General features: G+C 46.2%; 5 protein-coding genes across 5 annotated transcripts; 1 reads left to right on the top strand and 4 right to left on the bottom strand.

The window, feature by feature from the left end:
- Positions 1 to 2,642: 2,642 nt before the first annotated feature.
- LAJ45_05687 (uncharacterized protein) lies at positions 2,643 to 2,888 on the bottom strand (the record flags this gene model as incomplete). The annotated part of the gene is made up of 1 exon (XM_046115256.1): positions 2,643 to 2,888. The coding sequence occupies one exon, from the start codon at positions 2,886 to 2,888 to the stop codon at positions 2,643 to 2,645; it is 246 nt and encodes an 81-aa protein (XP_045971778.1).
- Positions 2,889 to 10,186: 7,298 nt separating this feature from the next.
- Positions 10,187 to 14,378, bottom strand: LAJ45_05686 (uncharacterized protein; the record flags this gene model as incomplete). The annotated part of the gene is made up of 17 exons (XM_046115255.1): positions 10,187 to 10,261; positions 10,389 to 10,465; positions 10,515 to 10,706; positions 10,776 to 10,963; positions 11,027 to 11,357; positions 11,409 to 11,563; positions 11,617 to 11,689; positions 11,747 to 11,804; positions 11,868 to 12,001; positions 12,063 to 12,259; positions 12,323 to 12,413; positions 12,466 to 12,573; positions 12,632 to 12,780; positions 12,840 to 13,048; positions 13,189 to 13,371; positions 13,426 to 13,876; positions 13,954 to 14,378. 17 exons carry the CDS (start codon positions 14,376 to 14,378, stop codon positions 10,187 to 10,189), a joined length of 3,096 nt encoding a protein of 1,031 aa, XP_045971777.1.
- A 3,031-nt stretch (positions 14,379 to 17,409) lies between these two features.
- On the top strand, positions 17,410 to 19,655 carry LAJ45_05685 (uncharacterized protein; the record flags this gene model as incomplete). Its single annotated transcript, XM_046115254.1, has 9 exons — positions 17,410 to 17,782; positions 17,845 to 17,947; positions 18,010 to 18,313; positions 18,377 to 18,471; positions 18,520 to 18,775; positions 18,828 to 19,070; positions 19,131 to 19,200; positions 19,250 to 19,415; positions 19,478 to 19,655. 9 exons carry the CDS (start codon positions 17,410 to 17,412, stop codon positions 19,653 to 19,655), a joined length of 1,788 nt encoding a protein of 595 aa, XP_045971776.1.
- A 2,390-nt stretch (positions 19,656 to 22,045) lies between these two features.
- On the bottom strand, positions 22,046 to 22,537 carry LAJ45_05684 (uncharacterized protein; the record flags this gene model as incomplete). Its single annotated transcript, XM_046115253.1, has 1 exon — positions 22,046 to 22,537. The coding sequence occupies one exon, from the start codon at positions 22,535 to 22,537 to the stop codon at positions 22,046 to 22,048; it is 492 nt and encodes a 163-aa protein (XP_045971775.1).
- A 1,221-nt stretch (positions 22,538 to 23,758) lies between these two features.
- On the bottom strand, positions 23,759 to 26,607 carry LAJ45_05683 (uncharacterized protein; the record flags this gene model as incomplete). Its single annotated transcript, XM_046115252.1, has 3 exons — positions 23,759 to 24,407; positions 24,474 to 26,321; positions 26,384 to 26,607. The coding sequence occupies 3 exons, from the start codon at positions 26,605 to 26,607 to the stop codon at positions 23,759 to 23,761; spliced, it is 2,721 nt and encodes a 906-aa protein (XP_045971774.1).
- Positions 26,608 to 27,206: the final 599 nt, after the last annotated feature.

Genomic DNA, 27,206 nt, shown 5'->3' with positions numbered 1-27,206 from the left:
TCGTTAACATTATTATTAATTAACATTAACATTAAATACCGACCACGAGAAATGGGGGGAGAGGAAGGGGTCCGTCCGTCCGTCTGTCCTCCCCCAAAGAAAAAAAAACTACCGGAAAACCACGTTCCTACATTTGTTGTTTTCTTCTATATTTTACCTATGTCAATTCAAATTCCGGACACGTCTTTCTAGCTAGCTTCTCCGGTCCGTGTGTTGCAATTGTTGTTAATATCGTTGTTGTTGTTAAGTTCGTTAACGAGATGAGCATGAGTGATGCCCCATGAAACCTTCCTGATCTTGAATCCCAAACCGCGGCCTCTTTGACCCAAATCCCCGGGGCCACAACCACCACACACCGAAGGGAAGGGAATAGAAGGGATCTTCACCCGCAGGCCAACCAGCACCGTTGAACTTTAAGCGCATAGGTACACACATACATGTACCTACTATACTGACTCTACTGACTCTCTACTGACTCTACGGTAGACTGCGCATCCCGTCTGTCTGGCTGGACAGCTAGCTAGCCCCAGAGAGAGCAGACACCGAAAAACAGTGAAAGCGAAGCTAGCTGTGCGGTACTCTAGAGTAGAGCAGAGCAGAACAGATCAGACCACTGCGCTATCAACCGTACCTACCTCAGACAGTACTCACCTCTCTAGCTCTCCCAGCTGCACTGCTGTTCTCAGTATCATGTCGCTTCTCCAGCATTTCAAAGCTGCTTGTAGCTAACCCACCGCACACCGTACCGCCAGCGAATGTGCGTGCGTGAGGACGCCCGAAAATGGAAAACCCAGCTGGAAAGTTGAGCCCACAGACACGACGATCACCGTCAGCACCCACCTACCTACCGGCGCTGCAACCTGCATGTTCTACCTACTCTATCTACCCTCTACTCCATGTCTCTGTATTAGTTATTATACACAGAGTAGCTAGAGTAGGTACCTAGAGTAGGTACCTAGAGTAAAGAGCAATAACCCCCCCCCTAGCACCGAATCTCCGGGATTTCCCTGTGTGGGCTAGCGGGTATGCGTGTGCAGGGAGGAGGATATTTTGCTCGGGTTTTCTGTGCCTGACTAACGGATAGATGGAGGGATTGGGGGGGGGGGGGGTGGATCGGGGGGGGGGGGGGTGAAGGGGTACCCTGGATGCTGGGGGGTAGAGACAGGTAACGGGTTTTTTTTTAATTTGGAGGTTTTGTTTCGTTTCTACTAGAATGAGAGGCACAATCAACCAGTTGTGGGATCTAGGCTGTTTGGATGGCTGTTTGGCCTGGTGGTACGGTTTTATCATGAGGTGGAGAGGTAGTAGGTAGAGAAGTGGAGAGGTGCATAATTATAACTACATGTTGCTACATAAGTACTAGCTGGCTACATGTAGCTAGCTAGCCACTAACTAACTTAGGTGGCTCATCATCGGACAACATCGTTTATAAACCCAGGTAAACAAATCTTGAGCTACATACAGAACGAGATTAAAAACAGAAAACATATGTTTTGAAACGAATCTCTCTACCCCCCCTGCAAACCACCACCCCCCTGCCCTGTACCGTACCTGCTTCTGCCAGGGTGCGGTAATGCGCCATACCCCAAGTGCTAGCTAGCTAGCTCGCAAATAGCTTGACCCGTGCTTGCAGTGATATTGATATTGCGAAACGTACGGACAACTTACGGCGTAATTGGCAGTCATGTGAAGTCGAACGAGATCAAGCACAAGTTCCACAGGCACAATTAAGCACAAGCAGAAGCACAATGCAATGCATTAGTAAGTGGTATCAAAGCGAATTGGAAATGTAGCAAAGTAGAGCAAAGTAGTAGTGTAGTAGTAGAGTAGTATTCCCAGCGTCCCCCCTCCCCAGCTATCATTGCCAGCGCCCAGCTACATACATAACTATCTAACTACAACATCCAACCTTCCAGCTCTCCCCCACGCGCCCCCACCAAAAGGCATACAAGACATTAAGTGGCAGATTAAGTGTTCTAAGTAACTAAACAACACACACACACAATAAAAAAAACTCAGATGCGCCATAAACCCGTGTATAGTGTAAAACAACCTCCCCCCCCCCCCCCCTTTCCCTCGCCCCCATGAAACGAAAAAAAAAGAAGAGATTCTATGAGATGAGAAGAAAAAAAACAAACTCTGCGCCCCTGTTGTCCTGTCTATAGTGTAATTGTAAAAAAAGATGCTTTAGCCGCCCGCCGGAAAAAAAAAAATTGTAAAACTCCTGTAAAGTAATTGCTCTAATGTCCCCGAGAAATCTCCGAATGTTTTCCGTCCGTCCGTCCGTCCGTCTGTCCGTCGAGGAGGTAAAGGAGGAACCGAATCGGAAGGAGACTATGAGGTCGATCGAAGAACGAAAGAAAAAAAAAAAAGCCGGCTCGCTCGCTCTAGGCGTGATTGTAGAAAAAAAACCCCGATTGTGCGCCGAATATCAAAAAAAGGTTTGTTGTAAAAAATCGATAACTCCATGCCCGCACCCCCAATTGCAAAAAAAAAAAAGACGTGCGCCGTCCCTCAAAAGAAACAAAACCGCTTCCCGAAAGAAAAAAAACCCAGTATGAAAAAAAGAGAAGAGCCCGTCAACTTCATGATTGTCCCGCAATGATTAATTGTTGTTCCATCTAGAAGCATATTATATTACTCTACTGGTACGAGTACCCCGAGCTCGATGAGGACGACGAGGAGACCAGGTCGGGCAGGATGCCAATGCGGGCGGGCGGGCCGTGGGGGCCGTGGTTGGGCGAGTGGTGCTGGCAGGCATAGCCGACGAGGACGGTCTTCTCTTGGATGTTGTGGCCTTGTCGGCCGACGGATTGGCATTGGTCGATGCCGTGGGTGAAGTAGGTGCATTTGCAGACGGCATAGCGCTCGGTGATGCGGATACACATTTTGGAAGGTTTTTGGTTTTTTTGGTTGTGAGTTTAGTTGGGTGTGGTAATGATAGCTGGGGACGTTGAACTGTAGACAGTAGTAGTAGTACTAGTAGTTGTAGTAGTAGTGGTTGCTGGTTGCAGTAGTAACAGTAGTAGTATTAACTAGTAGTATGATGCAACTGAAGAAGCAGTAATAGCAGTAGCTAGCAGCAGGAGTTAAATAAATAAGTTGTAATGGGACGACCGATGTTGTAATGAATGAACGAAATGGACGACTGTTGAAACGAATGGATATGGGGAGAAAGGATTGGGGGGTGGGGGGGGAGAGATGCTGGTTATATGTGAGTGAGTTAGATTGACACTTGCGAATGAGATGCTTTGAGATGTTCTGATTGATCCTAAGGGGTGGGTGTCCGAGCGCCTTCTTTATATCCGAGATACACATGTACGTACCAAAAAAAAAAACCACCGTACCTATTGCTGGTGAACCGGGAGGGAGGGAAGGGAAGCTGGGAAGGGAAGGGAGATCAGGCGCAGTCTCTCAGTCTCTCTCTTTTCTCACTACTACTAACCACTACATGCATTGCACTGCACTGCGCTACGTACTGCGCTCTCACAATATCCTCTCACTCTCTCACTCTCCCACTTTCAGTCTAATTCCCCTTGCCCATGCCATTACTCTACCCACCCCCCAGACGACACCGACGCCGGACACCTCCCCCCCCCTCCCTCAACTTAGAACATAACAACCTAAAAATTTCCGAACCCAACATCCAACCATAGTCTGCCATTCCCTTCCCACCCCCACTCCCACTCTTCACCCCCCGGTCCCCCCATCTACTTCCACCCCTCCACCACCCCAGGGGTGCAAGGGGCTGGGGTCTATTCAAGAGACACAGGGTGTGTGGGAGGAACCATGGCAGCGGGAAATAGCGAGTTGTGTCAGATTTCGACTGCTGCCCTCCATGAAATCGTCATTAAGCAAAACACACCACACACGATGACCACACACGCTCAATCACTCACTCACTCACTCACTCACTCACTCACTCACTCAACCCCCCTCGCTCAAAAAGTCATCCATTCACAATACTCATGTATCCATGCTGCCGGGAACATCACACACAACTGAACCGAGAAGCAATCTCAACTCTATCAAATTCACACATTAGGGCCTGAGCCGTCGTTGCACCCCGTCGATTGTTATGCATTGGACGCAGGAACAAAGAGAAAAAAAAGGGACAGGGAGGGAGGGAGGAGAGAAAGTGCGAGAGAGGGGTGTACCATTCCAGAACGGTACTCTCCCGCCTACCCACGGTGTTGGGATACTTTTGCATGGGAGCGCATGTTTCTGGAATAAAAGAAAATATTGCATACGCATACATTACACGCTGGTGCATACTTGCATAACTATTGCAGAACCCAAACGCGCGACAGTCGATCGTATCTTGGTGAAGTTTCTGGACGCACTAGCTGGCAACTGCTATTGCATATCATACAAAAACGCGCCAAGTGGAGGATTTAGTATGGTATGCAATAGCAGTTGCGCCTAGAAAGTTGAAACGCCAGGAAGATACCAGTAGCTACAGTTCTGCGCCTACTCTATGGTATAGTATTCTATGCTATTGTGCTATGCTATGCTATGCGATGCGATGTAGGTACATGATGCTTCTTCTCCACCTACCACCCCCCCCCCCCCCCTGCCCGCCACCCCTGCGACTCGTAAGTACACGTTATGTAGGGAGTAGGTAATATCTGTAGAACTTATTCTTTGTCCGATCCCGTCTATCCGCTGAAACTGTATTCAGAAGTTCAGCAGGAAGCAGCTTTGACGAGAATTCTCATCTTTACATATGAGTATTGCAGACTTACACTAACTGTGCATGCACGAGAATGAGAGGCGGAGCCCGCCCGACGTACGAACGAGTGAGAGTAAGTGCGCGAGGGTGCGTCACAGAAGTGAGAGTGATCATAGTGAGAGGAGGGAGTAAGAGAGCGAACCAAGCCTTGGTGATGCTGATGCTGATCAGATCTCTCAGGCCCAAGAACCCGGGACGACGAATATCTTGAGATGATGATCCCCTAGCTCTCTCCTAGCTGTTTCCAATCACAACATCCCTCCCTCCCTCCCCTCTCCGACGAGAGTACAGCGTGAGGGATGATGGTGTATGGATAGCAGCTGTAGATTACAGGATCTTGGGGCTGATGCACGATCGATTATTACACACCTATTTTTTCTTTCAGCTTTGGGGGGGGGGGGGCAGAAAAAGGGTCCACTCAGGCCATAGGTGGGGTGGAAGCGAAGATGGTGGTTCAACACGCCGACAGGCAGAAAAAGGGTGCGGGAACGTGGCTGACACATGCTCGCTTTCATGGGTTGAGAGAGAGGGCATGTCAGTATGATATTTGCGTACTAACTGACAGCCGCTGGGCAGGCATGGATTTGGGGAGTAGAGGAGACATGGGGAAAAAGAAGGAAGGCATGTGGACAGGCATGAGGATGCATCGATGAGAAGGGCGGTCGTTACAATTGTGGTGGTGCTACTAGCTAGTGCTTTGAATATGGTGGAACTGGAGAGGTCGGTCGTTAAACCTCAGCGGGCACAAAAGTGTGCATCAATCAGCAGAAAGAAATTCAGACAATGAAACAAACCCATTCCAGCTGAGTACGTGTTTGGAAACAATGTAATACGATAAGGGACGGATTAGGAAAAAAAACTGTATCCCAAACTCTTCCTCAGCCACAAATTATGAAAAGAATCTCCCATAATATTTCTCCATTCACTCACGCTCCTGAGCTCCCATAGCCCGTTCTCTCACCCTATCCACAGCTCACTCGCTCGCAGCGCGGAATCAAAAATAACTCTCTGATCTCGTTTGTGAGGAAAGCGAGAATGAGGTGAGACTCGAAATCTCCCGAATATGCACCCTAGCCCGATTCTGCCTCTTGGCCGTTGTAAACCCATGTAAGGGCTGTTTTTTTTTTTTTGCCTGATTTCTGAGGGTTGCAAAATTATCTCCACACAACTAAAGCTGGGCGTGGAAAAAAAACGGTTAGTTCCACACACACACACACACACACACAAACACGCGCGCACACCAACCACACCCTTACTTACTTCTCCACTCCCAATTTGGAAGGCTTCGAGAAGCTGTCCCCATGAATTCCCCATCCATGCAAATGAACAAATTGCGGCTTCTAGGGCGCTTCTAAACGTGGGCCTCAAGCCCGGTCACCGTTCGGCCATGTCACCCTCGTGGTTAGCAGGCGTCAAGCCGGGCATCCGAAAGTTGCTTATCACGGTTGCTGTTGATTCCACGCTCCGTCTGACAAAGTGCGAACCAGGAGAGCTATGGGTGATTGAGTGGAGCCCGTAGTTAGTAATGGACCATCACGAAAATAGAACCTCACGCTACTGTGGATTTACGGGTAGCTAACGGCCCTGGACGGGCTCTAGCTAATGACAGCTTCGGAGCTCTTTCTGGATAGCTTTGCAATCTCTCAGTAGTGGCTTTCTCGCCGGACGCCAGAAACTTCCAATCGCTCCACCCTTTTCTTCCTTCCCCTTGCTTGTCTCCTCTTTCCCCCCGATTAGAGTAACCACAGATCTAAACATCGTATATTCGTACTCCCCCCGATATGGCATGCACCGTTTTGCGTCACGTCACGTCATCCCATTCAGCATACCGCAAAAGTTGGAGCGTTGCACCCGGGTGTTAAATAAGATCCTGGTAAGTTTCTCTCACCAAAAACTGGAGGATTCGCCACAGTTCGAGCAAAAATTGGTGCTTTTTACATACCAGGATCTTCTCTAACACCCGGGTGCAACGCTCCAAATCTTGCGGTAGTCGCCGTCAATCAACCTCATGCCCGAAAGGAGAAACAAGATGTAAAAAAAGCATTTGTTTGCCACGGTTGATCCCCCTTCCGTGGTCCAAAGTGGTGGGAAGTTTTGTCCAATTATCGCCTTCCCTTCCATTTGGGACCCTGAGCTGCTGTCTGCTGCTGCTATTTCGCTCAAATTAACTATGGGCATATGGATCGTATCACATTGCTGCCCTTTGCCGTTGCACAATCATCACCGCCGCTTGCTTCCCCGGGCATCGATTGTGAGCTCTTGAATATATTTAAAAATTGCACCGTGCAATCAATCACAAAGGTACATAGGTGGGGAGGAGGAGGATGCGAAACAATGCGAGGGTGGAGGTTACACATAGACAAGTGTGTAGTAGTGCAGTGTCTCTTGCTCCATGTGCTACATGCAATCCTATCATCGGATTGTTCTGGAATAACTAGCAGTGGGCGATAAAACGAAAAGTGATCAGAGAAAAGGGGGGGGTTGCTAAGTAATGGGGTCTAGAGTGGTAATACAACTAACGAGGTATTAAGAAGCTCGTCGTTGGGTCTTGGTGGTTAATTGAAACAAGGGCTTTCTACTTACTTTTGCGACTGGGGGCAAGAACTGCAAAGTGCAACTCAACCACTCCAGATCTCCCAACCTTACACACACAACACACGCACATCTTTGCGAGAACTACTGATACGTGGAGATTTCAGAAGTTCTCATGACTATGGCGCGAGAAGGCCTAGAGGGCGGGTGTGTCAACTTCAGAGGAATTTCGTTTGTATGGGAATCTGAGGAAATGTCAGGGTTAGCCTAGGCGCTAGTACCATTATGGCCAATTTCTATAAGTTTGATTGGCCGATTCTTTAAAAAAAACGCCGAACTTTACACACCTACCCCCCATAGCTTCTCGAGCTATAGATGGATCCTTGAATGATACCAAGCCCACGCCTTGTTCATCACTCATATCACATCACGTAGGTACTCACTTACAGGGAGGGAGGGTTTTCAAAACCGGCTGTCCTCGCTTGTCCCGCCCCACCCCGCTCTCCGTCCAAAGCCGAACGTTTGATCCCCCTTCGCTTGAGTGTGGATGGGGGTTTCAGTAAAGAAGGCGTTCCCACCTCCTTGCATGAAAGGTACAAAGCCGTCGAAACAGTGAGGCTTAAAAAAGAGTTCCCATGTGGCAGTGGGTGGTGCATGTAGGGACTTATGCCATGTGTATGCCATGTGCCGGCCATGTGCCTGCCATGTGGGTGGTTTTCTCCATAGGAGCACTCTTCGGGAAGCAAGGCCCGTAGGCAGTCTGACGTGCTGCAGCCAAACTTTCTGGGAACAAAAAGGCAGGAAGACAACCAGGGATCTCGCTGTCCAATGAGCGGGGGTCTTTGTTTGGCACCTTGGGGAACAATGATAATCCTAAGGCGTGGCTGGCTTGGAGCAGCGTTTATGCAACCGAATAAAGTAGATACATACTTGGGATAATACTTCACTGCGAACCTACATATGTACCTCCATGTGCATAGAGTACTCTGTTCCTCACTAAAACTTGGTCTAGATCTTGGTTCCAGACCTTTAGCCTTGCAATAGGGTACGCACCTGCAGTTTCCATGGTACAACGTCCTAGGGCAAACTCCAAAGTTCAATGCCTTTTCGCACTTTATTGGACGGCTAAATCTAAAAGTATTTTATTAGGTGAATAAAGGCTACTTAGTTATGGTTGGTGTCTAATTTTGAATCTAGGAGCCTTATTTCTGATTGTGATCAGACAAGAGGAATCTCACAATTCACCGTTGAGAGATACATAGACACATACGCATACGAACAAAGTGCATTCTGTGCCTAAATTAGGCGCTCAAGTGCACATACCATATGTATATAGAGTACATAAACAATAGCATTAAGCGTGTACTACAGTCTCAGCATATGGCTGGGACCATGTGAGCGTTGATTGAGTTCATCGATATCAATGCTGGCGCGACCAATAACATTGTGGATCCATATATAAATATTCCTAATTTATGCGATTAATGGAATGGACCGACTCTTCGGTAACCGCAAGCCTCTATTTAGCATGTCATCTTTTTATGCGTTATGAATTCTCTGTGTCCCGTCCCTATATCGAGATTGAGAGCCCAGTGGCCATTCGGTTTGTCATAGTATCTATCCTACATGAGCATCCCGAATTCGTCTGTACTGCATCCCCGTACATACCGTACCCCGAGTCACTATCAAGACTCAAGACGGATCGTATTATACTGGGTTGTATATCGTTCACCGTATGCGGACAACTATAATTATTATATCGGAATATCATCGATCTACATTATCGCGATCATCATTGCTTATTTCTTTAGCGGTGGCGGGTGATTCTCCCGGCGGCCCGCTGTTTGGTTGCTCCATCTCCGTTAAGGCCAAGCGAATAAAGCTGCTGTATGAGATTTCTCCGTTCATTTTCAGCCTTGGTCAATGATTATCTCTGTATATTTACCACACACAGTCAATGATAAGCCGACAAAATTAGGTAAGTCACGTCACTAGTAGTGTCCGCCGGCTATGCTTGATCGGTGTATCCCACGGCCGAACCACAGCAGCATGACGTTCACGATAACAATACTATTATTGTTATTATAAGCACGACAGATAAGTCATGCAGTGCAGCCCTGTTTGTTTCATGTATTTGATATATGGGTGGGTAAGGCTTGCTGTTCTGTTTCGTTTTGTGACGGATCTTGCGCAATTGAGATTGATTAATCTTCAAAGCTACGGGAGAATATCTGAGTGCCTTCCAGCCTCAGCCAGATGTAGCTCATGCAGCACATCATGCGGCTCTTACAATATCGTAAGAATGTTTCACAAACTGCAGAGCAGAAGATCGGTACTTTTTTCAGCGAAGCTGATCTACCGATTCTGTGTTCAATCTTGGGGTGTACCTAGGTACCAAGTACCAAAAACCAGGTTACGAAAGTATCGAAAATAATAGGCTTATTGTCAAACGAGGCAGTGATTGTTAACATGGATAAAAATAGTACGCACACACTCAACTGATTGATCCTTGACATCAACCGAGATAAGCGCTGGGGTTTCCAGAAGCCTTCCCTTTAGGAAACGTTACGGCGCGACTGCATACTTTGGATCATTCTGCCTTCCATATGGAGTCTGCCTTTCATGACTATCGCGAGATGTAGCTACAAATATTGATTGTACCTACAAACTGTGGCGGCTAGCGCTGGCCATGGGATTGTAACTATTCCTTTCCGGGATTCACTAATTGAACGCATAGAAACTAGGTAACTTGTGGGATGCTACATATTTCGATATCAAGGATCAGGCTAGGCTGATACGAGAGAAGGTAGTTGATTAGTTCTACATCAATGGTGCAGAAATAAGAGATTAGCTATAGAAATGCTCAGCGCAAGATATAGTTATTGTAACTAAAAAAAAATGTTTTGCGATCATCTTGAAATATTAAGCACGCCTGTTCGATTTGAACGTAGTTTGTCTCATCTGGTATAGATGGCTTGTTCTGCGTAGTTCAGGACTCTATAATGTACACGAATCATTAGTAAACCAGACCATTTACGTCTATGAAATTTGTCAAGGTAAAATATAGCAATAAGGGAGCCGGCAATCAGGGCCAAGAGCGAGTTAGGACCTAAGGGAGACATACTGTAGTACTTCTGCTGTCAATACTCATATGCCGGTTCAAGTCTCGAAGTAAGAAAGCATCACTGAATTCCTCCTTTTCTACCCAGTGTTAATAGTTGAAGTCAACATGAGATTGAATTAAACTTACGCTTGGTATCTCGAAACCTGATTGTAAATTCAGAGTTTTTTAATGGGTCTGGCCCATTTGCCCTCCCGTTCGTTGCCTGCATAAGTGTTGTGTCAAGCATTTTACCTCGCGATATTGTGCACCGTTTCATGACTATTGTCCTATCAAAGGTTGTCTCTCGACTGGCCTTGCTAAAACTATCCCTAGTGCTTCCTGAGGTAATTTAACGAGTAGTAAATAGTTAGAATTTATAGACAGTAAATTGATCTTGGGGTATCATGCCTTCAACACTAATCCATGGCAAATCCCCAGAGGAGGATGATGTGGTTTGACGAGCGACGAGTCTTTCCAAGGCCGGTGCCTCGTCGGTGCTATTCTTACGCCAGACTTGAAGATAAACTGGAATCTTCTTTAACTTTTTCATCAGATCCAGAAACCTTGGCTCCGCGTACTCGATACAGACAACTTTCCTGCAACGAGCGTAAGCAAACTAAACCATGATAAAGCCGCACAAGAACATCTGAAAAACGTACATAGACAAAATCACACTCCAACCATCCGATAGAGCAGTAAGAAATTCTTTCTCTGTGTCAAGGGCAGGTCTGTCAAGAACAACCCATCTTTCGCCCTGTAAAGTGGTGTGAGAGAGTTGAGGCTGTAGGTCTTCCGTACTTTGTGCTGCCACATCGATAGAGAAGGTAACACCCCCTAACTTAGCCTCCGTATGAGAGTATGCCACTGAAGACCCCCCGTGCGCATCTTGTGGCATATTGACGTGGTTTGATAGATAAAGAGGGGAATAGAGGTTTTCGAGCTCAATTCTGGAGTAGTTTTCATCTATTATGTAGTTGATTTCTTTCCCAACTACACATAAGCCAGTTAGTATCACCTCTAGCTTTTGAGTGAGGACCTTACAGAAATAAACCTCAGAACGCTTCCAAATCTCTTCCATGCCCATCGTCGGTACGCTTTCGCTCTTGGTGACCACCAGGTACTTGTAGGCTTCGGGACCAGTACCCTTCTTCATGTTTCTGACACGGTAAAGGTGGTATTTGAGGTCGTGATATGACCTGCGACCATTATTATTTGAGTACAAGCTTCAGGGAATCTATTTCGGTCATACCAACATCCTAACAGCTCTTTTGATGGTTTGCAGACATTTAGGCTAAGGATGATTTCACTGAACATAATTGCATCTATTCAATTTGTTATTATACCTCCAATGATGATAAATCTATCAAGATCCTACTAACCATTTTCGCTCAGAAACTTGACTCTAATACTGTGGTTGGGGCTATCAGGAACCCATTTCTATCATAACTTGTTAGTTAGGGATTCTATCTTTACTGCGAATAGGAGAAGGTGAGTATTAACGTAGGTAATTAGATGGTCGAAATTTCCGCCTGTACCGCTAAAGGTATCCTTCTGATTGCAATCAGACCATTTAAGGGTCACCTCCAAAGGTTCCAGTGGATTCACGTTAACATACACCCACGACATGGGCAGGACTATAGTACTAAATTTAGTAAAACATTACAAGTATTTAAATACGAGAATCCGTAAACCTACAAAAGCTAGTGCACTTTGGATTCTTCTCCCTCGCACAATCAGAAATAACCAAACGGCGAACCTTTTGCCAATATTGATCGGAGTTCATCTCATGGACCCGAATATCCCAATACCGGGAGTCGTGGTTGAGAATAAGCTGTGGTTGTATGCTCTGCCTTGATGAGTTTACATTTCTTTTACTGTAATCTTGCAGCACACTGTCACGGTAAATTGAAAAATATTAGAACACGCAGCATTAGTTGATGGATAGAAACTAATACCTCCGGTAAATTTCGGTCTCGGAATCGGAGGGTTCACGCTCTTTGACCGCATCAAAATAATCGTAGGCAAGAGTAGTGAATTTCTTGTAATCTTATGAAACTTAAGCTAGAGTCGTCTAAGGTAGGAATACGTTTATACACACCGTCAGAAGTTTTAAAGGTTATAGGAACCGCTCTTTTACCAAAGGGAACGACCATTTTGTTGGTTGTATCATCCGTTGAACCTTCGTTAGCCCATTGGAAGGATGAACCTGGACACAGTTAGTTTAGGCCACCAAAAAAGTATTATGGGATTAAAGGGGGTTCGACATTTACAGGAGAGGTTCATCGTTCCAGCTTGGTTCGAGAGCACCATGATAGGCTCTGTTTCCCCCGACGGGACAACTAACACAAGCAGGTAGTCTGTGTCTTCCACTAGTAATCGCATCGCTCGACAGCCAATTTGGGCTTGAACAAAACTGTAGTAAAGATGTGTCAAAAAGGAAAAGTAGCGTTGGTGTTGCGACTTTAAACAAACCTCCGATATAGGACCTCTTCGTTATCACATCCTGCATGCTCGTCTTTGATAGTAATCCAGCGCTGAGAATCAAGTGCGTGCTCGGGGGTGCTTCCGGTATCGAGTTCTTCATGAGCAATTCTTTCCCAGATAGCGAAGCTTGCCGGGTCCAGTGAAGAGACACTTGGAACTGATACTCCCCGGAAACCTTTGGTGTGATGGCCGATAGCCTGTGAAATGTTAGATCATAAATAAAAAGAATAAAGGTTTGACCGTAGCCTAAGCGACTAGTCCAAAATACCAAGGTGCTAAATGCAAAAAGTCCGGCCAACCTGTTGACCACACCAGAACACTCACGAATATCACTTACACTTGCAAGGTTTTCTAAAAGAGTCCGCTCCTCAGGTCGAAGGGATTCAATCATTTCCTGGGTTTCGGGCGATTGAGCGTCGTTCATCCCAAGCTGGCTATAAAGGATCCACGATGCCTTCAGGAGATTCACATGGTGCATAGCTGAATGGTTGCTTCCGAGAAGTTTTGAGAGTTTGATAGACTGAAGCACTATTAAGACGAGGTTTTAAAGATATGAGATGGGGAGATTCCATACTTTTAAAAGCCACCAAGTTCCAATTCTAAGCCAGGCAGCGGGTGGTGAGTTCTTGTAATCACTAAGCAGTGCCGACCTCTGGAAAAGTTCAGCGAATTCTACTGGGGGGGTGTTTTCTGGAATCTGGGGCTGACACGAGATTTGTCTATTTCGAAGTAGTAACTGGAAAATTCTGTCCTGTACGCTCTGGAGTATTGATTTGACTTCGTCTGGATAATCGGTTGCTTCGATTCCTTCTTCTTCCTCATGTGTTGTAGCTATAGAAGACGGTGCTACCGATTGCACATCAGTAGAACTCCGACTCCTCGCTCCCTGCGAACTCTCCGCCGTAGGGCTCTGGGGTTCCTGAGTAGTCTTTTCTGTATCAGAGATAACTGGTAAAGGAGGGACCACAGCCCGTAATTCGTGTCCTAGCTGCTTTATCTCACTAATTATCGCAAAATTTTGTGACCTACCTCAATATCAGCGCTAGGCCTTCCTAGAATCTAGACAACTTTACGTGTCTGGATTCACAATATCATAACTCACGTATGGATTCGTAGCATCACAATCTCCAGAAGTTTTGACTGGACGTGGATCCTATCTCTACACTGAATGAGCGATGGGTATTTCCTTGCCCACCAGATTTTCCACGATATATTTTGAGGCCGCCCCCCGAAATTCTTAAGCAGGTTGTTCCAACATGTCAGACTCTCTTTTGTAAAGGAGACCGCTTCTTCGAGATCGGCTATTATCCCCCTTCGCTCTTCCACATCAGAGTGAATCATTAGACTCCCGCCTGAACCACATTCTCTTCTAATTCCTTCGAGTGTCGATTTCAAGCTCGAAAGCTCTCGGGAAAAAAGCGCGAAATCGCGCTTCGCATTCCCGAAAATACTGATAAAGTTGTCGTACAGCTGCATTGCTAGTTTGATAACAGCGATAGCGTCCGGTATCCCGCAGCTTAACGCCATGATGAGAAACGTAGTCCAATATACTTGATAGTGAGTTGGCCGACAATCTGGAATACGGAGGCTCAAAAAAGATTTCTTATGTTGGCTAGAGCTATGTGAAGAGAACACCCCTGTAAATGTCTAGTGCAACTCGCGCCGCCGTCACTGCCGCGAATGTGGCTAGTAAACAGCTTCCGGCAGCTTCTACTTAATCGAACTAGGGTTCTGTAGAGCGAACGTTTTGGCTAGGGTATAGAAGGTTTGAAGAGTAAATACCAGGCCGATTATTGAGGATGTGGGGAGCACTGTCAATGATGTGGGGAAATGTCATTTACTTACAAGGCTGCTAGCTGTTGAGACTGGTCTCATGGAAGCGATGTGCGCACCTATAACTTAAGTGCGTAGTACGGTCTCGATCGAGGGACCATGATGTTCGGTGGGGGGGATACGGGGTGGTTCCACAGAAGCCATATCAGTACAATTATACATTCGTTGAGGGATCCGTACCACGTATCATAATGTGTAACATAAAGTGTAACCAATAACATTTAGGACCTATGATACTTCAAGTTGATATCAAATCCGGCTAGCTAGAGTGTTGAATGTGATCCAGTCAAGTCTTCGTGAGCCCCGATTCGGATCAATGACGTTGCCTAGTGAGCACCTACATATTCTACACGTAGATAGCATATATATATTCCTACTTTAGGTATATCAAGTAAGTACATGTAGATAAGTACCGCATTAATTCGTCTCGACGGCCGGTCACACAGGACGTTGAAATTCCCCTATATGGTTATTTGCCTTGAATACGCCCCCCAATCTCCCTCATGCTGGCTAGAAGAGGCAACTTAGACGTCTTGTGTGACCGGCCGCTGAGACGAATTAATGCGGTAGTACACATAGGTTCATTCGAATAACAAACACGAGCGGAGAAATCCGCGGTATTGGTCAAATGGGTGTTAATCTGCAAGCCTTAATCACACCAGCCTAGAGCGTATACATAGTGATGGAATTTCTCGGTACATTATATAGAACCCTATCAGCTTAATCTGGTTCTACGGCAACTGCCCTGGCTAACCTCTTGAAAAAGCGGGCTGAGAAGTGCCAAGATAGATCCCGTCGCCTTGAAGGGACCAGGGAGATGAAATCCCTAATTGTGCTGCACTGACCGCGCAGGTAGGTACTCTTTCCGTCTACTTGTGTACTACACAGATTCACTCCTTTGCTTTGAATGAAGTTTTCGCGGTTCTAAATCACATTACCAATCGGATTCTTTGTGAATTTACCCCCCTGAATGTAGCATACATCTAGTAAGCTACGTATAACAGTTCTCCAACTTCTCTTGCTTACCACATGCAAGCATGGCGGGTATCTAGTAATATGTCTCCGCTACATACATCATATGAGTGCAGCACCGTACTTTTCTTGGAGGCTGAAAATGTAACTTTTCCGTTAACATGGACTGTGAGTGAAAATGCGTCAGGTGGTATTCTGGAATAGTTCACGGCCAGTGCCAACCGTTTATATAGAACGTGAAATCAAGGGTCAGATATGTATTTCCGTTACTTGTTTCGGGAGATGTTCTTTTATTCGCGCGTTTAGTTCCGCTGCACTATCAGCACCTATAGAGTTGCCCTATCCAGGCACTGACTAAGTCAACACCAAGTGTTAGCTTTTTAGTCTGTACCGTACTTCATTTCTGCTATTAGTGTCTGTCTTAATTTTCTATTCTTGTTACTGCTTTCTCGGTTTTCGAGTAGTGTGACGTCTGTATTTGGGTGATAGTGAATAAATAAATCAATTGTAGGCGCTCCTTCATGAAGTATCACTCGCTGCTTACAAATATCCTCAAGGCGGGGAATTTACTCGCGCGTCTTCGCCAAGAATTTTCACCTGACTCGGTGAAGAAAGGGATTTTGGTATTCCAATTGGTCAAATGCCTTGATCTCTCAGTCACGTTAAAATCCTTGGCGAAGACGCACGAGTACATATCTCACTAGCAAAAGACAGACCCTTAATTCCTGGGTGCTGACTCCTGCTGAGTACCTATCACTCAAACAGCTGGCAATTGGTAAAAAGCTTGGTTCAAGAGGTATAAAAATTGGCCGCCCAAGATAATGTTAACTGTTCAATTATACAGAAGGTGCACGATCGACCGAGAAGGCGTCCGAGTTTTCGTTGGATCTGGGGTAGAAGTCTTAGAAGCAGTTCCCTACACGTAAAGGAGTAACATGCGGCTGAAAGAAATTGTTTCAGATCGTCTCCGGTATGATGTATATCACATGTCCTCTTGTGATACGAGTATGCAAGGCAGACTTGCAATTGCTAATTATGATCAGTGATTGATAACACTTAATCGATGAACAGATAGTTGGATTGATGAGCCTTGCGTGATCCATACATCCTCAAGTCTAATATATTTCTTGACTTTTGATTGGCCAACCAGCGTTGAAGTTCGTTTAGTCAGCACATGCTCAGAAGAGTGTAAGTATAAACCCTAACCCTAGTTAAAGATGACTTGTGGTACACGAATTTGCAGAGGTATCATTAACTCAAACGAAGGCCTTATAAACCGAACGGGGTCATTATTTGTACGTATGTTCCTACATTGTGTCCCCACCTGGTTAGAGGACATCAGAGGCCGCGTCATCTCTTCCGCTAGCGAGCTCGCGCTCTTCTGTTGATTGATATAGTACCAGTGGTCATGATTGACCAAAGTCTCGGTCTAATACTATTACTCTATTCCAAGATTAGTCATAGGATGATGATTCGACCGATGTTTATGGGCAGTCAGTATACCTAGCTGTAAGCCTTGCGTCCTAAAACCTGTGAAAAAAGAAACTCCAAACGGCGGGGGTACAGTGCAACGTGGGAGACCTTTAACTGGATTAAGGCATACTTTAAAGGAAAAGTACCCCGGATTCGTGTGGGGCATCGAAACCTTGCGTTCTGACGTAGCTGAGGTGGGGTGTATAAGTATGAATTGTCCACCGGATTAGGCCGGAAATATATCAACGCTTATGTGTTAGCTCCCATACCCTTTTTAACGATGTCTGGTATTTTGAATATTTATAAGGAGGACGTCCCAACACCCGCAGAACAAGACGCGATTAGATCTATTGCAAAGCCTTTCCATGCAAAATCTGACGACGAACTTCGGGGTTTGGCTGGCGAGTTCCTTAGGAATACGGAGTTAGATGAAAGCCTATTAGCTATATTCGAGAAGGGTGCAATGCTGGCTCAGCAGCCTACCCGCTATGAACAAAGGGGGGACGGCCTTGATCTCACGGAGACTGAAGTAAGGACCTTGAGAGATGAAAAGGAGAACAAATGGAATATATCAGGGACTCTACTCTCTCTGGTTATCGTTTGCAGTATGTCAGCAGCTGTCCAAGGCATGGACGAAACTGCCGTCAACGGGGGTGAGCAACACATCCGATTCTCAATCAAGTCCATAGCATGCTCAGCCGCATGTTATACAAAGCGCAACTGTTTTATAGTAAACATTTCGGAATCGAGGATGATGAACACCTTCTTGGCCTCTTGAACGCGGCTCCGTACCTATCATGCGCAGTGCTAGGATGCTGGTAAGTCCACAAGAAAGAAGCATTACACATAGTGCGCATTTACGCTAACAGTTCCCGGCTAGGCTCACTAAGCCCATGAATAAATATTTCGGTAGGCGAGGAACGATATTTATTGCATGCATTATCTCGTCACTTTCCTGCCTCTGGCAAGGCTTTACGCATACTTGGCAGCACATGTTCTTTGCCCGGCTAGTTTTAGGGCTTGGGATTGGTCCAAAAAGTGCCACAGTCCCTATATACGCAGCCGAAAGTAGCCCAGCATCTATAAGAGGTGCTCTAACTATGATGTGGCAGATGTGGGTGGCTTTTGGGGTCATGGTAGGGTATTTGGCGGGCGTAGCCTTTCATGATATTCATTCAGAAAAGGTGTAGTACTTCAAGTCTTCCTCTATCCAGCCATGAGCTAGTGCTGAAAGTTATTCCGTTCAGTTTCCAGGATTGAATTGGAGGTTGATGATAGCCAGTCCAATGGTTCCTCCGCTAATTGTTTGTGTTCATATATTCTTTTGTCCGGAATCTCCCCGGTTAGTTCCACTGGTCCGAGAAAGGACGTTCCACTGAACTTTTCTTAGATGGTTAATAAGCCATAAACGTTTCAAATCTGCCTTCGAAGCGCTTGAATCCCTCCGGGGAACTAAGCTTCAAGCTGCGAGAGACCTACTCCATATCCATTTCTCTCTCGAGGCCGAAAAAATTGTCCGAAGAAGGCTAGGTGTAATTCAACGTCGTAAAGAACTACTCACCGTACCCAGGAATTGGCGAGCACTTCGTGCAAGTACTATCGTTATGGCGATGCAGCAGCTTGGAGGTGTAAACGTTATCGTTTATGTGAGTTCAGTCCTTGCGAATATCATTAGGCCTAGTTGACACTTATATCAAGTATTCCTGCAACATCATTGTCGAGGCAGGAGCTTCTACTAAAAAGGCACTCCTACTCTCTATGGGATTTGGAATTATCAATTTCCTTTTTGCACTACCGGCGGTGTGGACAATTGATACATTCGGTAGAAGAAATCTTCTACTAATCACGTTTCCGATGATGGCATTGTTTATGCTGCTCACAGGGATGGCATTTTATATACCAGATGTGGATTCCAAAACTGCGGTGGTTTCTCTCGGTATTGTATGCTCTTTAGTCATACTAAATATTTACGTGGCATGAATGTGTGCTGATGATGCGCAGTTCCTTTTTGGGATGGCTTACAGTCCCGGGGAAGGACCTGTCCCCTTTGTGTACTCCGCTGAATGTTACCGTATGTGACCCCTTCCATTGTTGACCCTCGTTCTAACCGTGATATTTAGCGCTTCATCTCCGTGATATTGGCATGTCCTGGTCCACCTCCGTGACGTGGTTTTTCAACTTTTTGGTTTCTATGACACTACCTCTCTGCCTCAAACACATGGGTGAGCAGGGTACGTTTGCATACTATGCTGGCTGGAACGCCATTGGCTTCTTCCTTATCTTTATGTAAGCTTCTCTATTACAATGGCGTTAAGGCAAGAAACTTACTAATGACCTTGGTGGTGAAGGTATGTACCAGAGACAAAGGGAAAAACGCTAGAGGGTCTGGACAAAGTTTTCAGAAGGCGATCCAGCGGGGAGAATTGGAAATCTTTGAAGGCGCTGTTTCTCAGGGGCCAGGTAAGGTCAGATATCGTTGTTGATGAAGTTGAGCCCGAGCAGACGAAGAACCCGTACCTGATGTAGGCGGATGCATGAAATCGGGAGTGGTTGAGCTCATGAGAGGTGAGAGGTTGAGAGTAGTTGCGAGTTTCCCGGATCACACATGCATGGTTAAGGTGTGCCCGCTGTCGGCATCGATATCGTAGTATGCATATATACGTTTAATTAGGTGACGACAGGTCCCTCTAGATAAATATTATACTTCTGCGGATATTTTATACATGTATTTATCACCTTTTCTCAGTACTAATGCTTTAATTAAGTGTGCCAAGTAGAATTGAACAAGAGTTGAAATTTAAACAGTGTGGGCAAAATCTTGTCTGGTAGCTATTGCTAGCCACATAAATAATGTCAAGATTAATAATTTCTTCTCAAGTAGTCATTAGTATCGTTATCTATACCCTCGGCTCTATTCACTGAGGTTGTGAGATATGTTAGTGTTGCCTTCTGATATATATTTCTAAGAACTGTGGATACCGGCATACATGTAGTTTCTGTCGACCCTGCGGGAGGGAAGTGACAAACGTTAAACGCTTAGAGTGACAAATATGTACCGAGGGTCTATCTACAGGTCGCTGATAGTTTATCGTCTGTTTCATGCCTTATGGTTTTTTGGCGTTACCTATTAGGCTTGAAGAATTAGCTTTGGATCCGAAGGCGACTTTGATCAAATCCAGGCAGTAAAGTTCAGTTTGCGGATTGTGGGATGCAGCGTTGCGATGGAGAAGCGGTGGAGAAGCGGATTAGTGTCTCAGTAGCTGGCTGCCCCACCAACCACCTCACGGTACCAACCACCCCACCTAACCTTCGCCTTCTTTCACCATACCATCGTCACAATTTTTCTTTCATTACGACGTCATAAGAATTGATTAATTTTCTAGGTTGGATGTTTCTTGTAATGGCTTGCTCAACAAACCTTCTTTGGGTCTACTGCTGTCCTCCCCAGTGCAAGATATGTTCGCTCCCTCTACTTCGTACTCACCTCCACAGCATGACCCATTTACCGACAAGGGGTTCTTCTTGCGTCACTGACATTATTTTTCGGATGAGACGGTCTTATGGATGGAGGACTCGGGATACTGTTTCGGTGAATTATATCCCGCCGGAAGAGGCAACGCAAAAAAGAACTCTTGAATGATATATTACAAACTTGAGATATCAGTATGGCGTACTATATTTTATTCTGATTTCCCGGAGCGAAGACGGTCGGTAAAGTTAAACTCACTCTCAACGGCCATGTTGCAACTATGCCTGGTATACATATGCGTACATACATGACGATTTTGTAGATATCTTCACCGTCATTCGAACGGACTATCCGCGGAATTTCATGCTCATTCGTGAAAACAGAGAGCCCTATACTGCAGTCACCCGCTGAGAGACATGGATGTAGTCATTTTTAGGGAGTTTGCATCGAGTATTATGCTACATATCAAGTGGTTTCGGAATATACGACAGGTGTTTTTTTTTGCGATTACACATATTGACGCACAAGCTTATTTATGTCACGTGCATACTCTACTCTTTCTCTCAGTGGGATGTAAGTTTATGAAAATTGTATTTGGAGTTGTTGCCCTTAGTTTTATTCTAAAAAATAAAAGAATAAAATAAGGAGGTAGCGAATGGTAAGAAGTTTGGCGTCTCTGGGATCTTGCTGTCTACTTAACCACTTGAGCTCAGATATCACACGTAAGTGGCTGTCTTGGCCTTGAGTGATATGCCATGATTCGTCTTACTTTTGTTTACTAAACTAAGTGTAGGTGTAGTGCGGTGTTAGTGCTGGCATTATAGATTAGTAATTCACCGGTATAGACATACATATTACCAGGACAGCCACGAACATCAAAATGGCCCTCCAATGAGATCCAGACAACCAAGGAGGAACCGGGGTGGGTTTCTGGGGTCCGGCCTCTCAGTCGTTGAGTGCTCTTATATTGCTGTGATCCGCTCAGTTGTGTGTCGGTAACGCTGGCTGGTCGGTTTTAAGAGTATTAAGCTAGGAACATCACGAAGACTCTAGCCAGTCAATTAAGATATGGGACAAGAATCGGAGATCTAGCATAACAGAAATCTGAGTCCCTAAAGTTACTATGTTCTTTAATCTTGTGCAGCAGGCGATGACTGAGCCATCCGATATTGTCACTCGACGTTGGCATTCTCAGGAGCGTCATGTAAATGCGCCAATCGATCATTTCCCACCCGACGTATCAAGGCTTCCACATTAGAACCACTCATTATCATTGTCATCAATTAATCTCTACCATAATACACAATTTCCACCCAGAACCTCTAAACCAGAACCGTCTAAATCAACAAAGGAAAAGCATGCCAGAATGCCGTTATCCCAAAATTTTATAATATAAGAAAATTCAGTGATAAGTTCCTCATCGATGGCCGGCCCTTATGATCCAATTTCAAGCCCCGCTAACCTCCCTCACCGTAATAATAGCTTCAATATGCTCAGAATTGCGGCAACCTCTTTTCTCCTCCATAAAACTCGCTTGGCTACTTCTGGCCCCCTCATCAATCCACACGATCCCCCTACTGTCGTCACAATCGCCTAGGCCCAGGCCCACACCCCTTGCTCCTGGTCCTTTCTCTTCGTCCCGCTTCCCACACAAACTCTGTTTGGAGAGCCACGTCTTTAGTCCGCATACAGTGCGTTTTATCATCTTTTTTATCCCTTTCCTCTCGTAGGTCTTCTTTTGATTTTCCTCCAATTTTGCCTGATAACCTTGCTCCCAGGTGCTCCCATAGGTAGTTACGGGGGTTTCCGCCAGCGGACTTCCGTATATGTCTAGATTCCTGGGCTTGTAGGCAGATGCAAGAATGCCGTGGGGTGGGAAGGACTCCAAGGGAACCGCAGGAACATCGTTGTTCAAGAACTGTTTACCTCCACTTCCCATTGCGCCGGTATTACGATTAAGAAAGTATTAAGTTTTAGAAAATCACTGCGCGTGTTAGTAGGATACTCTGGAACATAGCACAAAATTGCAACACCGTGGTCCAGTAGGACTCCGGAAGAAGAATTCTTCTCGAATCCCATAGAAAACCTCGGCATGCAGGGTCCAGCAGTGCCAACTCACCTGAAATTAAAAGCGGCAACTAAATTTGAAATACGGCCCGACCCTTGCTTAGCACGAGCACCAGTGTCGTTATCCTGACGTTTCCAGAACTCCAAGGGACTGCTGTGCGGAGCTATATGTTAACATATATGTAAGACTCGATTGAATGCGAGTAACGACCCATAAACTCACCTGAGCTAGGCTAGAGCAGTGGCAGTTACCGACTGATAGCGGTCTGCGGCCAGTTACCCTATGGATACTGGTATTGGCCTGAGTTCCGAGACTATAGGTGTGTGGGGATGGTATTCGTATTGAGAGCCTCTCGAAAATAAAAAATTAAATGGAAAAATTACTGAAAATAAAAATTATAATCAAGAAGAGAAATAAGGGTGGGGAAGGCGGGGAGAAGTAAGGGCTTCGTTCCTCACCTTTTGTACTTTTAGATACAATATACGAATAAGCCTTCATGATCCAAGGCAGCCAATCCGGATCTCTCCATATGTACAAGGCTCTGGGATTAAGTGAGTGAACGGATCCACATCAGTCAACACCCCATTTGGTTCACTCACTTAATGCCAGAGCCTTGTACTTGCCCTGCCATGCAGGTAGGCGAGCTTAATCGAGTGGAGAAACATTTCCGGCACGCACCCATTACGTGGTAGCTGAGAATTCCAGAAGCGGAGTAAATCGTAGACCAGCTAGCAGCATGCGCAGCGTTGAGGCAACACACGGATTCACGGGAAAGAACACAAGAGGCTGTGGAGAAAAGCAAGGAGACAGGTATGAACCTCATTTTTTTTTACCGATTGCATGGTGTAAATGATGTTTATAAGTTACAGTTGTGGTCAGTTGGTTACAAGTGTTCAAGATCGGTTCCTAACCAATGCTTTTTGAGCATCATACTAATATTACCTAAACTCAACGTAAAAAAAAAGAAACAAAATACCCGCCAAGGTCCAACCTGACAGTTTCACGTGCTACATGAATTAAATCGTGATAAAAATTGAGAAACGCCAGATACGCCTAAACCATATGAAACAACACTTCCTAGCTATCTTATCTTTAGGTATTCCACCAATGGTCGTGCTCCAGCAACCCATCCTTATTGTGTTCTGCACTTCTATCCTCCCTCCTTGTGCCACCGTCATATCCCCAGCGCCTGCGCCCTTCCCAGATCGCCCAGCCACCGATCTTTTCGGCTTCTTCAACCCACTTCGCCGCGTCTTCTCCCCACTTGCTCGCAACAGCGTCTTTCAGCTTCTGGCCTCCCTCCCATGACTGGGAGGTATCCATCTCCATGGGATCCCGCTCGGGCCACGAAAACGTGTACGGCGAAGGCTCACAAATGGGTAAGACCAGCCTGTATGGATGAGCAGATGAAACAACTGATAGATGAGTTCCGCCGGGATTGACAACGCCGAAATTCCACTGCTGTCTTCCGAACCTGATAGGACGGAAAGGACGTATGAGCGATTGGCCCTCGTACTCGGGGAGCATGTACTTTGCGATAGCCGTTGACTCATCGTTGAGTGAGTTTGTGGAGATGAGTAAGTCCAGAACGGTGGGAAGAATCGTCATTGAAGTTGTGGTGAAGTTCAGCTGAATCCTTGGTAGTTGCGGATGGCGGAAGACTAGGGGAACTTCAAAGTTCTTGATATGTGGGTTTACATAGGTAGTTTTGGCATTCGTAGATTCTCCAAACGCGAAGCCACTATAGTGAGTAGCCTGTTAGTAAATTCCCATCTGAAATAGGCTTTGCCGAACGGATCTAACTTACTGATCTCCAACCATAACGATCAAAGTTTCATTAGCAACACCAACTTCTTCCAAAACGCCCAAAACCTCAGTGATCCATGAGTCACCCCACTTGATGCTGTTGAGGTACTTGTTCCATGCTGCTCCGCCTCCACTTGCGTGACTGCCCTCGGCACCCCAATACGGCTCCTGTTCTCCGAACTCTGGTGGTGTAGCCCATGGATGATGCGTGCTGCTTGTCAAATGCGACAAGAACACTCTATCGCCAGTAGCCTCGGCCTCCACGAACAGGTCTTTGATATATGGCTTCAGCTCCGTTTCGGAATAACCAAAGTAGTTCAGCTCGGCCTGTTTCGGTTTATATTTTGCGTCTGGTGACTGTAGCGTTTCCCGGACCACCGATCCGTCGAAACCAATCTGGTCGATGAACGGAGCTTGCCTATCGAATTTGGTCGTGGAAGCCTGCATAAAGACGGATTTCCATGTCCCATTATTCCTCCACCCCTTCTCAACTGTGCCCGGTTTTGGAAGGTTGGCGTTCATGGCCTTCAAGATATGTGCAAGACACGGCTGGTAGATGTCGGTTTCTAGCTCCTCCATGAAGTCGACTGCTAGCGGGGAAACTCCGCAATGGCTTCCAAGTAATGACTTTAGAGTGAAACTACTACCAGTTAGTGCTCCCTTGATATTGATGCCTCCAAAAGTGCTGTTAACAGATCTTCCAAAGCCACCATCTTCTCCAGTAATATCCTCGGCCATGTGACTCAGCTGAGACAGATCTGCCCATGGTTCATTTTTGGATACATCGCGCTTGGAATTTGTAAGATGGCCACGGGACTCCATAATTTTGTTGTATAGAATGCCGTCCTTGATGAGCGGGAAAACATCCTTACGGGTTGACTCGAGGGAGAGGACGATGACATGTTTGATCGAGACTGTTGAGAGGGCATCCTTCAGAGCATCCATTATCGGGAGATCGAGATTGGTAATCTTAAGCGGGTCGAGAATTGGTTCATAACCGGGCGGCGGAGGAGGCGCGAAGTCGTCCTCGTGATGTCCATGGGGATGGTGACCATGATGTGGAGGAGGGGGGCCATCATGATGTCCAAATCCAGGGGGCGGAGGCCCATGGTGACGGTGACCATAAAACCGTTCAAAACCAGGTATCTTACTTTCCGGGAGCCAGCTCGGGCGGTTTTTCGCTCTCTCTTCAGCAACCTCCCACCAAGGGCTTCCAGGCCTCCATCCCCGTCCAACACCGTCTTCAGCTCCTTCAGCGGGTATCCAAAATTCTTTCCGAAGAAGCTCTGGGAATGGAAATTCAGGGGGTCCGTCGTACGGCGAGGGTTCGCAGAAGACCGAGCGCCTGACCCAAAGACCTTCGAATAATGTGAAAGGGAGGGTTCCGGACATGTGCTGATACGGGGACAGAGGACGGACGACATGCAAAACAATGATAGTTCCAGTTACCACAAGGAGCTTAAGCCTTGCCCACCTGATAGCGCCGATAGAGTTTGAGGGGGAAGCCTTTTCCGCGATAGAGTCAGAGAGCAGCCCTTCACCATCTTCTTGGTCAGAAGCACGGCGTCTCGCAAGACCCTCCCTGAACATGATCCATTTGCTGGGGAAGATGGTAGTCACAATGGATCTAACCATGCGATGAGAAAGATTGTAGAGCAATGGGTTGAACAACCAGGCTATGCCACCAAGGATTCCGATTGTTAACGAAAGGCCATAGAAACCGCTCATAAGCATCCCAAAAAAGCCTTCTGGTTCTCTCAAGACCTTGGCCAACATATTCCAATGAATCTCACCGCCGGTTTCAATGAAGAAGCCAATCTGAGTAGCAGAGGTAGATGCGATGAGAAGCCTAGCAAGGGAATTAGAATGGCCTACCCAATAAACACCCCCCCCCCCCCGGAAGGGACTTACGAAAGAAAGATGCCAGCAACTCTCCATTTCTGAAAGATAATGCGTGAAAAGAATATTACCAAAAAATCTAAGAAAAGAAACGTCGGGAAATACAAGAGAAAGAGAAATATGGGGATTGTAGTCAGATGCGAAAAGACGTGGAGGAGCTTTGCGGATAAGAGTGAGACCACGAGTAGCGAGTAGAAATAGGCGCGGTCTGGCCATGTCAATGTAATGGAGGGCATTATTGCGGTGTATCAGAGCTATGTGTGAGCTTTGATTGTCTATTGTAGGGAGACCGATGTGTTGAACATTAGCAGCTCAGTTATTAATGATCTATGGCTTTGCCGCTGGAGACGAGGCGCAAAAAAAACCAAGTGCAAGTGTAGATGATCTGATGAGAGCGCCGATAAACTCAAATCTTATGGGGACAAACGTAAAGGAAGGAAGCGACTCTGTGTTGAACAAGGCTGAGCCGAAGGATGGAGGAAAGCTGTTGAAGAAATGAAGGGAGATAGAAAGGAGGCCGAGCGAGAGTACAGTGCCTAAGATTGAAAGCAGCGAGCGGCGGTTTAAGGAGGAAAAAGATCTTGTGAGAGGTACGGCAAGTTACGCACAGGCCGTGCAGGAGGCAGGTGACGGCTACCTATTTTAGACTATGCACTTTCAGGAGTTTAATATGTGTCGCTAGAAATCTAATTAAAATCATGTAGGTAGATGCATAAGCCTCGCTCACTAAGCGCGTCCAATGAGGATAAGATCATAATTCGACCTCACATCTGTGAACTGTGAACTTTTTGGAAGAATTGTACTATGTAGGATACATAAAAGCAGGCATCGATCG

The sequence above is a fragment of the Morchella importuna genome (genome assembly GCF_003444635.1).
Source record: "Morchella importuna strain M04M26 chromosome Unknown Morimp01GS015, whole genome shotgun sequence".
Classification (NCBI taxonomy): domain Eukaryota; kingdom Fungi; phylum Ascomycota; class Pezizomycetes; order Pezizales; family Morchellaceae; genus Morchella; species Morchella importuna.
The sequence above is the reverse complement of the archived record's forward strand: the minus strand, read 5'-3'. Positions and strand labels throughout refer to the sequence as shown.